The sequence below is a fragment of the Phanerochaete carnosa genome (assembly GCF_000300595.1).
Source record: "Phanerochaete carnosa HHB-10118-sp unplaced genomic scaffold PHACAscaffold_8, whole genome shotgun sequence".
NCBI classification, from domain to species: domain Eukaryota; kingdom Fungi; phylum Basidiomycota; class Agaricomycetes; order Polyporales; family Phanerochaetaceae; genus Phanerochaete; species Phanerochaete carnosa.
In genome coordinates, this window is record NW_006767635.1 from 1,379,539 (window position 1) to 1,396,118 (window position 16,580).

Sequence of the window (16,580 nt, forward strand, 5' to 3'; positions counted from 1 at the left end):
TATCCGGCGGCCCGGCGACTCGGCAACCCGGCAGCCGAGCCGATTGTCCGCCAGGCCATTGTCAAAGCGCCCGTGGCTGCGGCACCCGGCGGACAATCGGCTCAGCTGCCGGGTTGCCGAGTCGCCGGGCCGCCGGATACCGGGAGGAAAAATATGGCATTTTCTTACTTATTTTTTCAGGCTGTTTTCGCATATTTTTTGCGACCAAAAAGTTCCAAATTTCTCTCGTGTCTATAACCTGAATTAGTATCCCCTTCAAATCTAAGAACATTATCTCACCATTCTCAAGTTTCTCACACTTTGGTGGTGAGACTGAGAGGATTTTGGGCATAGGTACAGCATGGCATACAGCATTTTCTCGCATTTTATGCATTTTTGACTTAGATACTCTTATGACACATTAGTTTCTAATCACCATGGCTATGAGCAGCTGCTCAGTCCATGATAAGCCTTGTAGCTGTTGTAGAACTTGACCAATCCAAAGACTATTAACTAAGGCTAAGTGAGAAATTCTTTGTTCTTGCAAACTATCATAGCACTTTAAGCATATATGCTTACAGCTCTTATCAAGTACAAGTCCAGATATATCTACCTCTTTCTTCTTTGGACATGTGACTTGGTATCTTTGTTTGGCTCATATACAGTTAGAATCTCTGGACAATGTGTACATTTATGCTGAGTCAGCTTAGCTACAATAGATGCTCTTTCAATATGCATATTGCTATAAATTGCACCATGCTTCTGGTCAATTGTAATAAGCATGTGATTTGTAGCTTTGTTACAAAGAGCTGATAAAGGAATAGCAGCTGTAGTAACATTGGAGAAAATATCTCTATCTGAAGCCTGTATATAACCAGCAATACGATAAGTCTTGCCTTGCACCACATTAGCTGTAGGATCAAATTCTAATAACTTCTCAGCTGTTCACTTTTGTTTGGACTGTACAGTACTTGGACCTCCACCAATCATAAACTCAGGTGATTCACAACCATCAGTCAGCTTCTGTGATAATAGCTGGCTAGACTTAGTTAGACTGAGATTATAGAAGAAGTAAGTTGAAGAGAATATGACTAATTTCCTTAGCTGATTGATAAAGTCATAAGAATACTGCACTTGTTAATATAGCAGAGTATAAACTATGTATACAGTGTTAATAACTTGTCTGTCAGGTGCAGCATACAGATACCACCATGGTAGAGTATAGCATGAAGATTTATTCCAACGATCAAGATTGAGGTTTATAGTTTCATTTGTACCAGCAATGAAATACAAGTTCACAAGTTTACAAGTATTTAAACTGCCTGCTTAGTCAGACAGTGCAGAGCTTATAGAAGTAAAGCTGGTGCCTGCAACTATGCCAGAATACAGAGAGATGGCCTCTGAAGCCATGTCACAAAGTGGCTGGAGTCTTTCTGGACCCGTGCTCCACTCAATCATGACCAAGCTGCTTCTAGTGGTGTTTATACTGCCTGAGCAGGGAGACAGTACAGAGATTCTGGAGATGGCACCTATAGCCATGCCACAAGGTAGCTAAAAGCTTTGATTATCCAGGCTCCACTCAAGTTGGACTGGGATGCTCTTGTGGTCTAGCCTGTCTGAGTATGAAGACAGAACAGGAATTTTAGAGATGGCCCATGTAACCATACCGCAGTGTGGCTAAAGGCAATTATATCCCAGGCTCCACCCAATCTGAACTAGAAGGCTCTTTTGATCTAGTCTGTCTAAGCCAGAAGACAGGACAGAGCTTGTATAAATGGTGCATTACCATTTCATTCTATGTGTTCAGTTTAAGATTTGTGCCAAAGGTGTCTAAAGTGAATCTATCTAAAGTGTCAATAGAAGCCACTAAAAGATAGCAAGCAAGATAGAAAATGAGAGGCAACCCAAATCTACATGAAGACTTGGAGAAGTTACACTTGTGAAGCATGTTGTAAGCAGAAATGGTGGTGGTCAAGAAAAAAGAAGTGTATGAGGTATACTTACTCCTTCTCTCAGTTGGGTCTGAGGTGGCAAATTGCGCATTTTGAGAGAGCAATTGCCATATTCTTATAGAAGGGTATTCAGCCTAAGTGCTGAAGAACCGCAGAACACAGCCTATGTATGCACTCACAATGTTTTCCCCTCTCCTTCTCTTTCTTCCCTCTTCATGGTTTGTAGAATGCAATGCATACATTACACAACCCGCAAGATGACTGAACAGCTTTCTCTGACAACCGCCATCAGGCGCAATCCATCTAGCTGATGCTCACGATGAAAGTGGGCAGATCACGGTTCCTAGTTGCCTTGCGCTTGTTCATGTCATTCACTCCTCACTTCTCTCTCTCTCATGGCTCTCATCTTGTTCTAGTTATTCTCCCTCAACTCTCTTTTTCCTTCGTACTATGTATGGCTCACAACAGTCATCAACGAGGCTTTCAGAACACAGGATGTACAGTGGCCGCCAAAAATAATGCACAACACTACAAAGGGGTGTTATAATCCCTCCATATCTTCACAACCACCATACCTAGCCAGATAGTGTATATACAAATCTAATACTAGGCTACTATTAGCTTCCTTCTGAGGTATCACTTTGTTGCAAGCACCAGGTGCCAGAATAAATGTAGTGAAAATGGCTGAAAAATAAATATATATTGTAAAATTTATACAATGACATAGACTCCAGAGTAAAATATGGTTAAGTTTTAGTAAAATTCTATGCTGTATGATGCTACTGTAACAAAATTACAGCATGGTAACAAAATTGGATGAATGAGCTGTGGAGACAGTTACATTAGTATGTTTTACCAAAGAAATCTGTATATTTATATCTCCACAGCACTTAGAAATAGAAATACAAAATTTGCTGTATAAAATAAACTTTACTAGAAGATACATTCAGTATACCACTATAGATATTTCAGCTGCTGGTGATGTTTATAGAATATAAGCATACACTTCTTTGTTTTGTAATGAATATAGCTGTCACTGCAGCTCATTTATCCAATTTTGTTACCATGCTGTAATTTTGTCACAGTAGCATCATATAGCATAGAATTTTATTAAGACTTAACCATATTTTACTCTGGAGTCTGTGTCATTGTATAAATTTCACAATATTTCATTTTTCAGCTATTTTCACTACATTTTTTCTGGCACCTGGTGCTTGTATCAAAGTAATACCTCAGAAGGATGCTAATAGTAGCCTAGTATAAGATTTGTATATACACTATCTGGCTAGGTACAGTGGTCGTAGAGATACGAAGGGATTATAACACTCCTTTGTAGTGTTGTGCATTATTTTTGGCGGCCACTGTAGGTAGCACCACGATGAAGGCATTTACCAGTAGTTTAAAGGCAGCAGACATGCACAGGAAAATAGACAGAGCCCTCTGTTGTTGAGTGCACTGAGACATTGCCTGTCAGAATGGAGCATTGCTAAAAAGCTGCCAAGAGTCACTTTTTTATCATAAATGGACATTCAGATCCTGATATCATATGCTTTCTTCTCCTTTCTCCCTCTTTGAACTTCATTGCATGTCACTCCTCCTCCTCTTTGACTCCATCACCTTAGTTTCAGACAGTTTGGCCCCTGGTTGAGAAGACGACAGCAGGAAGGCTCATTTTGTAATATATAATCTTATGTCTTGGACACAGAATGGACAAGCACCCTTTTCCCTTCTCTCTACACATAAAGTCTGCCCCTCATTGTTCATCTCCTGAGTCATTGAGTAACATCTGCAATAAGCGCAGATTTGAGTTATCGAGCAGAGTAAGAGTTTCACCTCGCATTCATTGAGCTGGAGGCTGGTGAAGCTTTGCAGCCTCCTTTGCCTCCTTGCCCACCTCCTCATTATATTTAATTCCTACATGGCTTGGGCATCAATGGACAAGTATTTCGTTTTGTTTTTTCTGCTCAAATCATGTTCTTATCACTCTGCATGCAAGGACCGCCACTTTTTGGAATGGTCCAGTTTTTGGATCTACAATCTGTTGTAGTGCTCTTTTGTTATCTTCAAAGACATATAGCTGGGTTCGATCCTCCATGCCTATTAATGCCCTCATAATACATATGGTTAGGGCAACTATCTCCACATCAAACGGAGTAGCCTTACCCATCCTGATGCACAGTCGAGTCTCTTTCAAATTTGCCTGTTCATTGTGCTTTACGATAATGGTGGCTGCCCCCATGTTTACATTTTTGGGGTCTTGTCTAGTGGGTTTCTTAATCTGCGACCCATCAGTGAAGATAGTGCAGGCATCTTTGTTTTGTAGTGCCAAGTTAATCATTGGTAGAAGTGACATATTTGTTCACTCTTTGAACTCATCAGACTCATCTTTCTTGGGTGCACTATATATGTTTATGGTGATTTTATCTTTGTAAATGTTCAGGAGATGACTGCCCAGCTAGACTTTGACATTCATGGTGTCAAACTCTTCTTTTGTCAGCTGCATGTTCTTGTGCAGATGCGCAATAGGTGTGTTCACATCTCTAGTCTTAGTTTGTCTGTACAGAAACAGAGCAGTAATGTTCATTACTGTGAGGTCATTGTCATCATCATCAAAGCTCCACAGGTGAGGTATGTGAGTGAGAATCAGTTGTCTGCTATGTAGTTTTTGTATCTGCAGAGCTGCCCTTTTCATGAGTTTGTCTACATTTCTTTCAATGGGCATTAATCCTGCCACTATTTCCAGGAATCTGCATGGTGTGGTGTGGAAAGACTGTGTAATCCAGCACACTGCTCTCATTTGAGCAGCCTGTAGTTCCTTTTGTATCCACTTAATGCCTTTCCACTTTGGCCTCTATCAAAAGTGTGCACCATAGGTGATGACCAGTATGACATTCAAGATGTATAGCTGTTGCTTGTCTTTAGGGCTAAGCCTTCGTGATGAGTTACCCAGCATTTGTAGTGTCACCAGGATGCTCATGTTCTTAGTGGTGAATTTCCTAACATGTTTGTAGAACATGAGTCACGGATCTAGCATGAAGCCTAGATACCTCATCGAGCTCTTGGGTTTTACCATGTACATGTGGTCTCCATCTCTCATCAGGAGTTTGGGCTTCAACGGTTTGTTGGTAGTCTAGCATTCTTTTACTTTATCTCTGCATCTTCTTATGAAGTGCATGAGTTCTAGTTTGTCTGTCTTGACAGATAAGCTGATCATTCCAAGAGATTTGACCACTTTCTCATATAATCCTCGGAACAGCATGTTGTTGTACAGCAACTGTTTATAGTCACTCTCTAATGAGTCTCCACTTAGCTTTCCTGCTATGTGGATTAGTTCATCATTCACAAAGAACTGGACAATGGAATATCCACTCGTCTTAAGCTCTTTCCTGAACCATGCCGTTTGAACTGCAGTTGGTACGCCATTTATTTTTATAACAATGTTTTTTGTAACAGATGCCACATCATGTATGGCTGATGCAATTTATAGTTCAGCTAGAATAGAGGAGACTTGATCCTTGTTCTACTTCTGTAGAGAAGTTCATAGGTTCCAGTATCTGTCTATTCAACATGAACCTGGTCTGCCTGTCCTGGATGTAACTCTTGAAGTACGTGCATAGCTTGGGATCAAATTTTTGTTTTGCCACGATTTTCAAAAGGATACCGTGGTTGACTAATGGGAAGAACTGAGCAACATCTAGAAGGACCGCCAAAGAATTCAATCCCTGTTTTCACATTTGGTTAATATTGTGTACTAGCTGGATGCCTGCATCTTGTGTGCTATGTTAAATTGTTCCGCCAAATTGGCATGGGCGCAGAATCTCATATTTCTGTCCCTCAAATTGCATACAATGCGCAATTATTTTCTTCATCAGCTTACCCAAGCAGTTGAGCAATACGATGGGGCAATATACTTTTGCCTTAGTGTAGTCTGGCCTATTCAGTTTAGAAAATACAACTATATTTGATACTTTAAATATTCATGGTTGTACACTATGTTCTATGCACACATTGTAATATGCCACCATAGGTTCTTTGATGTCTCTCTTGTCAGAGGTCTCTGGGTTGTACTGGGGCCTACTCTCATCCTTCAGTATTTTCTTTAGCCAGAACTAAGATACATTATCCAGTTTCTGGCACTAAGAAATTACTAGTGTTCTAAAGTCCCTCACGTAATTTTTTGCACAAAATGTGCTGGAACTTCTGCATTTGTTTTTGTTCCATCTGGTCAATCAATCCATCATTGACCAGGGTTGGATTGGACAGTGTAAACTGTTTGTGTAGGATTTTGCCTACTTTGTTGGAATTGGACGCAATCTGGCTCTAACTGTCTGTCAGTACCATGTTCACTTCTTGTCTCCGCGGTTTGGTTTACTCCACCATATCTCAGATACAGCTGGAGTCTGTCTTTTTCATGATACCTTTAAACAAGTCTTTCTTTACCTTCCGGGTTGTCCTCTTGAGGGCTTTGCCTCTGAACTTGACTTTGTCTTTCAGATTGTCAATTTTTGTTACATATTGGAACTCTGGCTCTAACAGCATCTGGAGCTCCTCATCCTTGTTGGGGTTAATTTCCGCTTGTGTGATGTGATTGCATGCAAGATGTAACTCATGTCTCAAGTCTCTCGATGTATGTTTAGCCCTTGTGAATCGTTTTTGCAAGGATTGTAACTCTTTGTTGCATTTTGTACAGTTCATGCTCTATTATGACTTTGAATGTCTGGTTGGTTTACACTTCTCTACGTGCACTTTCTATGCCTCAGCAAGCGAGTAGTCTATCCACTCCCCCCATCACTCTACATTTTTTCAGAGTGCGTAATCTGTCTCCAACTTGGAGAGTTAGTTTAGTCTCACTTGTATTTCTTTGATAAAATTGGCTCCACTTTCAGAGCCTTGTTTGACTGTGTATCACTCAGTTTCTACGACCTTGATGTCAAGCTCGAGGAACACTGGTGCATGATCACTCATTCCTTGTTCTGCCATTTTCACAATGGGGTTTCTGGTCAGCATCATGCTTCTATGAATTCAAAATAGGTCTAGTACTCTGTTTAATTGGTTGTTGTCATGATTGAACGACTACGTTAGTCATCGTTCTGCATCTTGAACTAGGATCATGTTCACTTCCAGGCTGGCCAAAGCTATGAGCTTGTCGACCCTTCTATTAGCTTTCCTGGTGATATTGCATATTTCATAGTGATAGTTGAAGTCTTCTGCTATAATGTTTATTTCTGTAAGTTGTTTGACATGATTTGCAAGGTAGCTCTGTGCAGCGTAGTGATCTGAATCATTATAAACATTTATTATGCATAGTCTACCACCATTTGGGAGTGAAAGCTCCATGCAGTGAAGATCTCAGTGTTTAATCACTTTTGAATTTATTTGGAGTTGCTATGTGCGCAATTTGCTTGTTGACATATGTCAACACCTGTGAATCTTTTCCTCTGCTGAAGAATGTAAACTGTCTGTGAGTTACATTTCCCTCATATTTGTCTCCTTCCTTGTCCATATAGAATGCTACTTGTTTGATACATTCATGATATGGCTCTTGAACTAGAACAATGTCCACATTCTTGTAATGTCACTCAAGAAATGTGAAAAGATTTTCTTTGGAGCGTTGCATGTTGTATGTGACAATGACTAACCCTGTTTTGGTTTCAGGTAGTTTGCTCTGTGTTTCATTGTCTGGATCATTTAGATGTAACTTTGCCTCTTGTCTCAGTTGCTCAATGTCTAGTTCGGAGAATAGTTTGTCATTCTCATCTTCATGCCCATTGTCACTTCCATGATCAGACTTGTCTATCCAGATACTGTCTATCTCTAGTGTTTTAAATATCTGGTCTATTGTCATTTTGTTTTTGTCATGTTCACTCAGAAAGTCAAAGTTCCAATCTTGTGATATATTCAATGCGCAGTTTTCTGGACTTGCATCCACTTTCTTGCTGTGTATGTTACTCATACAAATGCTTTGGTGCAGGGAATAAATTCTATAGTAGGGTTGTGCCTAGGCAGCATCAGTCTCGGTGTAGCAAAAATTGGTTCAAATTCACGTTCATGCCATGTAACCAGATCTTTGCTAAGTCCTGTCAGTGCACCGTTTATATTTGCCCACAGATTGTTTTCTGCCTCCCCCACAATCTCTGCCATAACCACTGTACGAGCCAGGTTGAGTTCTTAGATGGTGTACTCTATCTAGCAGGAGTGCAATCATCAATAGTTCAGCTGAAAGCCATGCTCTAGTGTGCACCTTGCTGATTAGAGTTAGAATGACTGCATTCTCGCAGTCACGCTTGTTTCCTTGCACAGCCATGCTCTTCTTCCAGTCAGTCTCCTTGACTACTGCTGAGATGACATCAGGGATGAAGCTCTTCGTTAGCTTTCTAGAGTGAGCATCATTGTAGTACTTCATGACATTGAAGGAGTTGTTGACCAGGATGATCTCACGGAGTTTGCGGTGCCTGATTTCTTCTTCCATGATATTGTTAAGAATGATGCTTCATTTTCTCTTGGAGAGGGAGCGTTTCTTTGTTCAGTAACTACGATAGGGAATTAGTTGCAGAGGAACTGTGAGTTGCAGTTATTGGTATCATAGACCTCATTAATGACTGCGGCGTTGACATGAGCAAATTGCTGCCTGGTTTTGTTGCTGATCTGTGCACAAATTTACCTCACTTCCTTCTCATATTCATTGTTGTGGGCAGCTTGTTGCCTGCCACATTTGTTCTCAAAGATATCGTCAGGCCCGATGAGAGTTGGTGCTCTACAGATCATGTAAAAGGATAGGAGAGTTGTCGTACTGGGACATGTTAGGCTTAGACAATGTGTAGAAGGCTCTGTCCAGCATGTCAATTTGTCAGGAGTATATATACACTTTTACAGGTGCTATTATACAGTAAAACGGAGAAGAGACCTGGTACTTAGTCATCTCACATTTCATCAGCTTCTCAGTCATTGATCAAGCTTTTCTTTTCATTACTACTGCTGAGATCAAGTGCACTTCTTTTTTTCTTGCCCTTGGGCATAGAGAGGCCTTTCATACCTTGTGCCTGCAACATATCAGCTGCAGGGTTGTACTTCAATGTATGAACAATCTTGCTATCATGAATTCTCTTGAGCTTAAAGTGTTCTTCAAACCACTTACGGTCCGTCTGGTGTCTGTAGTGCAGGCATATGTTGAGATCGAAGGGTCTATGGCCTGCTTGGCCACAGTTCCTGCAGTGCGCATGTTTAAGGGTGCAGTCAGCCATGTAGGGGTCCAGAATGTCCTGACACTTTTCAATGCATTCCAGATGTTGGCAGAAGTGTTTTTTGGCTCGTGTATCAGTGCATGTATCACACGTATATGATGATATGTGTACCCATGTGATTCTGTCAAGTGTATCCTGGAACATTTGCAGCAGACAAATGCCAGCTTTCTAGTGCATCCTTCACACATTCCCCTGGTGTGTCCCCAGTGTGTGCATTTGTGGCACTGTGGGACAAAGTCAATGATTCTTGCATTATGCATGACAAACTTATTTTTTCTGAGAGTGACTGACTGTCCTCTCTTTATCCACAGCTCTATCTTTGTCTGTAGGTCTTATGCATAACTGCATGAGTTTAACCACAAACTGTAATGCATTAAAAGCCTAGATTTGCCATAGACTTGTAATACATTACTTTGGCCTATTCTATAGCTATGGGTCACCTTATACTATAGAACTAATGCATTAATTGCTACCTTTTCCAGGCTATTGATAAGAGGGTTAGCTTTAATGTAACATGTATAAAAGGTATTGACATTATCTGAGTTTGAAATATAGATATCTAAGAGTATCTAGAGCAAGTAAGCAAGCAAGCAAACTATCTAATATAGCAAATATTGCACATATAGCTGTATTCTGGAAGACCAATCAATATGGAATATATTGCAAAATATGTGATGGGCGCTTATTTCCGTTTTTGACAATAATATACAATACAATCAAGATGCGCTATCACATGTCTCAATATTAATGGAGAAAAACGCAAAATACTGAAAAAATCGCGAGTTTTAGAGCTCTTTGACATGCCAGAGGGCAAAACTAGTGCATCAAGTGCTACAAAGCTGCTGCCAGGCACTCAGGCTTATTGGCACTTAATGAGGCCACTCTATTAATTTTGCTTTTAGAGCTCATTCCTTGCTCAATTCTTGCTCTCTTCTCTATTCTGTGACCTTTAAGTAGTGTGGCTTATGTGTATATATTTATGTACAGCATGTATGCATGTTTTGGTATGAATCTGACTACTGTATTTTATACTTGTTGTGGGCGTAGCCCCGGCCTCCTATTATTTTTCTATTTTCCCCAATTTTCCACAATTTATTCTACGTTTGTACAACTCTCCAAATGTCATTGGCGCATTGGCACCAGTTTACAAGTCCTAGCTGTGTGCTAACATCTCAGAAATGCATCACCGACAAACACACATCAGTGCATCAAACGCACCCGTAATGCCACCACCTTGTTGCCACATCAAGCTTTCTTGGTAACAGCTGCACTCCGATCTCCACCAGACCTTCTATTTCCGAGTCTGATTGGCAATAGACATCTGATTCCTGTTGGCCCAACAACATCATATGCTATGACACACTGACCCCCATTTCTTACCGAGTTCCCTAAATACTTGCAGACGCCATAGCTATAGTAGCTTAGGTAATGCCTGGTCTGTGCACAACCTGAACCGTATATAAAGGGCCCCTCTGTCACTATCTAGCCCCATCTCAACTCTTGGTTATTTGGGCTAGGTAAGCCTTCGTTTGTATTCTAGCACAATCACTAATACACTTGGTTATTTGGGCTAGCTGAACAAGCTAACACAATTATCACCAGACCACTATTGGCGCCGCCTTTTGATTAGATCTGCACAGTATTCCTTGTAGTGTGTTGACATCAGTCTACATCATTAGATTGAGATCTTTGTGCACCCAGACTATATCCGCCTATCCAGTGCCCCATGCACAGTTTTAAAAAAGTTTATTCCCTCTGTTTAAAGAGTAAGTCTCTTTGGCGATTGGTGGCAGATGTACGCACGTAGTGCTAATCTCTGCATAAAACCAGTGCCCAAGAATTTGCCCAATCACTCTCGTGCATTTAAATGCCATACGGACAAGTGTCACTTCCACCTCTGCTATGCACTGCCCGAAGCCATATTTGACTAACTCAGTCAAGAACACAACACAGGCACTCTGCACCAATACACCACAGCCAAACTCAGAGCTGTTGTTTGGCACATCTCCACACTCCTGCCACCATCCACCTCGCTCCCAACTATCGACTGGAACACTGTCGAACAGGCTAAGCTCGCTGCACACAATAATCACCAGCACTTTCAGGCACAGCGAGACCAAGCCCACGCTAGGCAAAATGTACACATCAGCTCCTCCTCCAGCCGTCCTCTAGCAGATTGCCTTACTGCTGCCCCTACCTACACATCTATTGCCCCAAAGCCAGCCACCATTAACTTCTCCAAGCACACGGCTGCAGACCTCGCTCGCATCTTCATGCTGAAGTTTGCCGCTATCCTCAAAAGGTTCAACGTCCTCGAGACACTCGACTGCTCGGACGTTCTTGCTAACAACATCAGCGTCATTTTCAAACTTTGCGACTGCCTCGCTCACCTTAACCGCACTTTCAAAGACGTGTCCCACATCATCAGCATTGAAGAGTGAAACCACTGGGACTCAGGATTGAAGGAGATTGGCGGGGTTTTGTTTAAAGGACTTCGTTGCAACCAAGTCCAAATTTTTAAAGCACTTTGCGCAGTTTGAAACAATAAGTATTTTGACTAGAATAGTAAAACTGAACGAATACATACTCTTCGAATACATAGACTACAACGAGGAAAGAATCTTCAATCCGTATATACTAGACTACGTGCTTGAACACCTTGTCAAGTTAGAACTAGTACAATTATTCCAAGAACTTCCTTTTCACTATCTATAAACCTGTTCTTGGTCCTCTTAAACGAATCAGACACAATGGCAGACATCTGCTTAGTTTGTGCAGCATTAGCACATATTTACAACTTTCAAGACGCTCGAGACTACTACGTCACCAACAATAGAGAGTTAAACACCTGTACCAACTACCTCTGTCCTAATCAATACTACAAGCATCCCACACGATCTATCATTACCGAGGATCTGCCCTACCTATTCATAAGCAGAGAACAGGAACAGGAGATCTGCAGCCAATACCAACTAGACGAGCACGTCACCGACCACAGCGAACTCACTCTCGACGACCTCAGACCAATAACCAGCAAGATGGACAGGCTAGTCACCAGGCCTCTTGGTCAAAACACTCTGGCTAATCCACCGACTGACTTTCTAGCACCAGTATACCAGGCAACTATGCAGAACATGATGGATCTTATGGCCACACTCATTCAGGACGTCAATGATCTTACAGTCAGCGTGAACCAGTTTATTGTGAATGCACACCAGCTGGCTGCATCAGTTTTGTCTACCCAGTCCAGGTTCTTTGTTGAGAAACCCTCCACTTTCGATGGCAAGTCATCAAAAAAAGCCAGGCTCTTTTGCAGTGCCTTCCACGTCTATGTTCGAGCCAATAAAGAGATTCTTGCATTGCATGACACTAATGATGCTATCCGCTATGACACTAGTGGCAACTGGCTGATGGACCCTGTCAAAATGACCACTAGTATTCTCTCATTCATGACAGACAATGCCGCAGTTTGGACTCGCCCTCACATCAAAGACCTCTCAGAAGGCCATACTCCGTTCAACTCCTGCTGGACAGAATTTGTCAAACAGTTCTCAGCTAAGTTCAAACTAGTAGATGCCAAAAACGAGGCCAAACAAAAGCTCATGTTGATCAAGCAAAGCAATAGGACATTTGCAAACTACCTTTTGGAGTTCAAAACCTATTCTTGTTGCACCAGCTGGTTAAACAACGACTTGTATGATTGTCTCAAATCTGGCATGAACTCCAATTACCTTAACAGACTGTCATATTTTGCTTCTTTGGCCACAGACTACAATGCGGTAGAGGGATACAGAGCAACAATTGATCTACAGAAAGCAGACTTAGCAGTCAATTAAAGCAAACCAGTCTTGCAGCCCCGATCAACAACAACCCGCTCATCTGGTTTTCGTGATCCTAACACCATGGACATTGACACTATGGATATTTCAGCTGCCCACTTTGATGACCTCTTTCAAGGACTCAAAGACCCTGCAAAGATCAAGCGGCAATATAACAAGCTGATGGTTGGTCACTGCCGCATCTGTGGCTCCAAAGATCATAAAGCAGATGGAGCACACAAAGACACTAAGTGCCAACACTGCAGTAAGCCCGGTCATTGGAAAAAGCTTTGCCCATCACGGCTAGCCAAACAACCAGCAAGGCCACAATCAGTCAGAGCTATATTATCAACTACTTCCTCGTCTTCTGCTTCTATCTCCACGTCCCAAGACTCTGCTGCCAATGTAGCTAGTTTTAAAGACATGATATTTCTGATGCAGAAACAACAGGCCGAGTTAATGGCAAAACTAAGCCAGAGTTTTTAGCAAGGGCCCAGACTAAAGCTGCAGCTCTGGCACCCAGTTTAGATCAGCGGCCTTTAATAGCGTCGGCTTCTGTATGTTCAGACTTGGATCCTTTGGACTGCGTCTCGTCATGTACAGTTTCATTTATAGATCATCTCTTGTCTCATTTTCGTGTATTTGTAATACTATCTGAAATGAATAAGTCTTTATGCACACCTGCTATGATTGACTCCGGTGCTCCTGGTTATTTTCTACACAAGAGATTTGCACACAAGAATAACATCTATAAATGACTACTCAAATAACAGATCACCCTCCAAAACATTGACAGTTTAACTAATAGCACTGGTGCCATCACACACTACGCTAGACTTAAAGTCAAAATTGGATCACAAGCTCCTGAAGAATACGACTTCTTTATCACAGACATCAGTTCCAAAAATATCATCTTCAGACTACTGTGGTTAAAGAAAGTCAGCCCCAATATAGACTGGGAGACAGGCAAAATGATGCTTTCTGACAGCTCAGAAGCATTGCCTAATCCTTCTATGTCACCAAGTTTAACTAAAGTTGAAGCTAATTAAGCAGAATACTAGGCCTGGGTGAAGGCTGGCTTGCTCGACAACGCTACAGACAAAGTTTATTGCCTAGCGGGTTACACTTACTTGCAAAAAGTCACAGTCAAGCAGAATAAGGAAAAGTACTCGAAGACCTTTGAACTTTTTTGATAGCATCATTGAGGAAAGCTTGTAGTTCCTGATTTTTAGTGGAACTTATTGGATAGACTTTTGAGCGGATTGTGGAAGGAGCATCTGATTTATGTGTCGTGGGCGTAGCCCCAGCCTCCTATTTTATTCCCATTTTCTCCGATTTATTTCACGTTTATACGACCCTCCAAACGTCGTCGGCGCATAGGCGCCAGTTTACAAGTCCTAGCCGCGCGCTAACACCTTGAAAACGCATCACCGACGGGCACGCATCAGCGCATCAGACGCGCCTGCATTGCTGCCGCCTCGTCGCCGCATCACGCTTTCTCGGTAAACAGCCGCACTCCGATCAGCAACGGACATCCGATCTCCGTCGGCCCGACAACGTCATACAACATGACACACCGGCCCCCGTCTACCTCCGAGTCCGATCAGCAACGGACTTCTTATCCCCGTCGGCCCGACAGCGTCATATGGTATGACACACCGGCCCTCGTTTCTCCGCCTAAGTCCCCTAGACACTAGCAGTTGCCGTAGCACCAGTTGCTTATGTAAAGCCTGGTCCGTGCGCAGCCTGACTAGTATATAAGGCTCCCCTTTGTCGCTACCTAGCCCCATCTCAACCTCTTGGTTAATTGGGCTAGGTAAGCCTTTACTTGTATCGTAGTACAGATTGCTAAAATACACTTGGTTAATTGGGCTAGCTGAACAAGCTAACACATCAGTCGCCAGACCTCGTCGGCGCCGCCTTCTGATTAGATCCACGCAAGTATCCCTCGTGGTGTGTTGACGCAAGTCCACATCATTATGGTCAATAGAGTGATCCCATGGCTTGTGTTCAGGAATCCTTATTGAATCAGTCTCTGAGAAGACGTGAGCATGTCAGTGATATTCTTTTGGGACAAGCTGGCTACATTATCCCCAACAAGTCATCCATAGCTTCGCCTGTCTTCTTTATCAAGAAAAAAGATGGCAAGCTCAGGCTTATCCAGGACTATTGTAAGCTCAACGATGCCACTATTCAGAATAGATACCCGCTGCCCCTTGCTAACAATATCATCAACAAGCTACAGGGAGCAAAAATCTTCTCTAAGTTCGACGTCTGCTGGGGCTATACAAATGTTTGGATCAAGGCTGGAAACAAATGGAAAGCTGCTTTTGTCACCAATTGTGGGCTCTTTGAGCCTCACGTTATGTACTTTGGATTGACCAATGCACCAGCAATCTTTCAAGCCCTCATGGACACAATCTTTGCAGATCTCATTGCTGAAGGCAAAGTCGCAGTATATCTAGACGACATCCTCATTTAGTCTTCAGACCTTGCCTCACACCAAAAGATAGCACATGAGGCACTAGAGCGTCTTAAAGAATATAATCTCTATTTATGTCCTGAAAAGTGCGAATTTGAGAAAGACTAGATCGAATACCTCGGCCTTCTCATCAGCAAAGGATCAGTCAGCATGGACCCTGGAAAAGTTAAAGCAGTTACAGAATGGCCTACATCTGCGAATCTAAAAGATGTTAGAGGTTTTGTCGGGTTTGCCAACTTTTACCACCAGTTTATCAACGACTTCTCCAAGATTGCTCACCCGTTGCACAACCTCACTAAGAAAGATGTTCCTTTCATGTGGGGCTCTGCACAACAACAGGCTTTCAACACATTGAAGTTCAAGTTTACAACTGAACCTGTTCTTGCACTCTGGCACACCAACCAAGATACATGAGTACAAGTTGATGTCTCAGAGTACGCTACTAGAGGTGAAATCAGCCAGTTCGACCCGAATGACACTTTATGGCACCTGATTGCCTTCTGATCACAGACCATGAACGCTGCCAAACGTAATTACAAGATCTACGACCGCGAACTCATAGCTATCATCAAAGCACTCCGAGACTGGTGACACTTCCTTGAAGGACTACCTAAGCCATTCAAAATCTGGACTGATCACACAAATCTCCAGTATTTGCATACAGCACAGCGACTTACTTGTAGACAGGCCTGATGGGCTCTCGAGCTCGCCAATTATGACTTCATGCTTACCCTTAAGCCTGGAAAAACGCATCTTGTCGCAGACCCACTCTCTTGTCCTAGCTCTCAATATATCTCTGACAATATGGACAACCAAATGCAAGTTGTGCTATCTGACAACAGATTTGTCAGTGCCACCAACCAAGGCCTAAGCCTGGAACACTTTGTACAACTTGCTGTTACAGTATTTGTCACAAACTTCTCTCTAGAACAAGAAATCTGCAATGTCACCTCTTTTGACGATGAGGTCTCCACTGCACTTTCTAGCCTCCAAGCCAAAGGGCCTCACAAACTAGTCAGCAGACTCATGAAATGGGAAGAAAATGACGGTCTCATCTATTACAAGGGCAAGCTCTATATACCAAACAATGTTGCCCTTCATAACAAGA

At 42.3% G+C, this 16,580-nt stretch overlaps 2 protein-coding genes across 2 annotated transcripts; one reads left to right on the top strand and one right to left on the bottom strand.

Annotated features, from left to right (window-relative positions):
- Positions 1 to 8,099: 8,099 nt before the first annotated feature.
- Positions 8,100 to 8,400, bottom strand: PHACADRAFT_198673 (uncharacterized protein; the record flags this gene model as incomplete). Its single annotated transcript, XM_007398906.1, has 2 exons — positions 8,100 to 8,117; positions 8,173 to 8,400. The coding sequence occupies 2 exons, from the start codon at positions 8,398 to 8,400 to the stop codon at positions 8,100 to 8,102; spliced, it is 246 nt and encodes an 81-aa protein (XP_007398968.1).
- A 5,360-nt stretch (positions 8,401 to 13,760) lies between these two features.
- On the top strand, positions 13,761 to 14,183 carry PHACADRAFT_100880 (uncharacterized protein; the record flags this gene model as incomplete). The annotated part of the gene is made up of 2 exons (XM_007398907.1): positions 13,761 to 14,024; positions 14,052 to 14,183. Coding segments are annotated over 2 exons (396 nt in total), but the record flags the coding sequence as incomplete, so codon positions are not given.
- Positions 14,184 to 16,580: the final 2,397 nt, after the last annotated feature.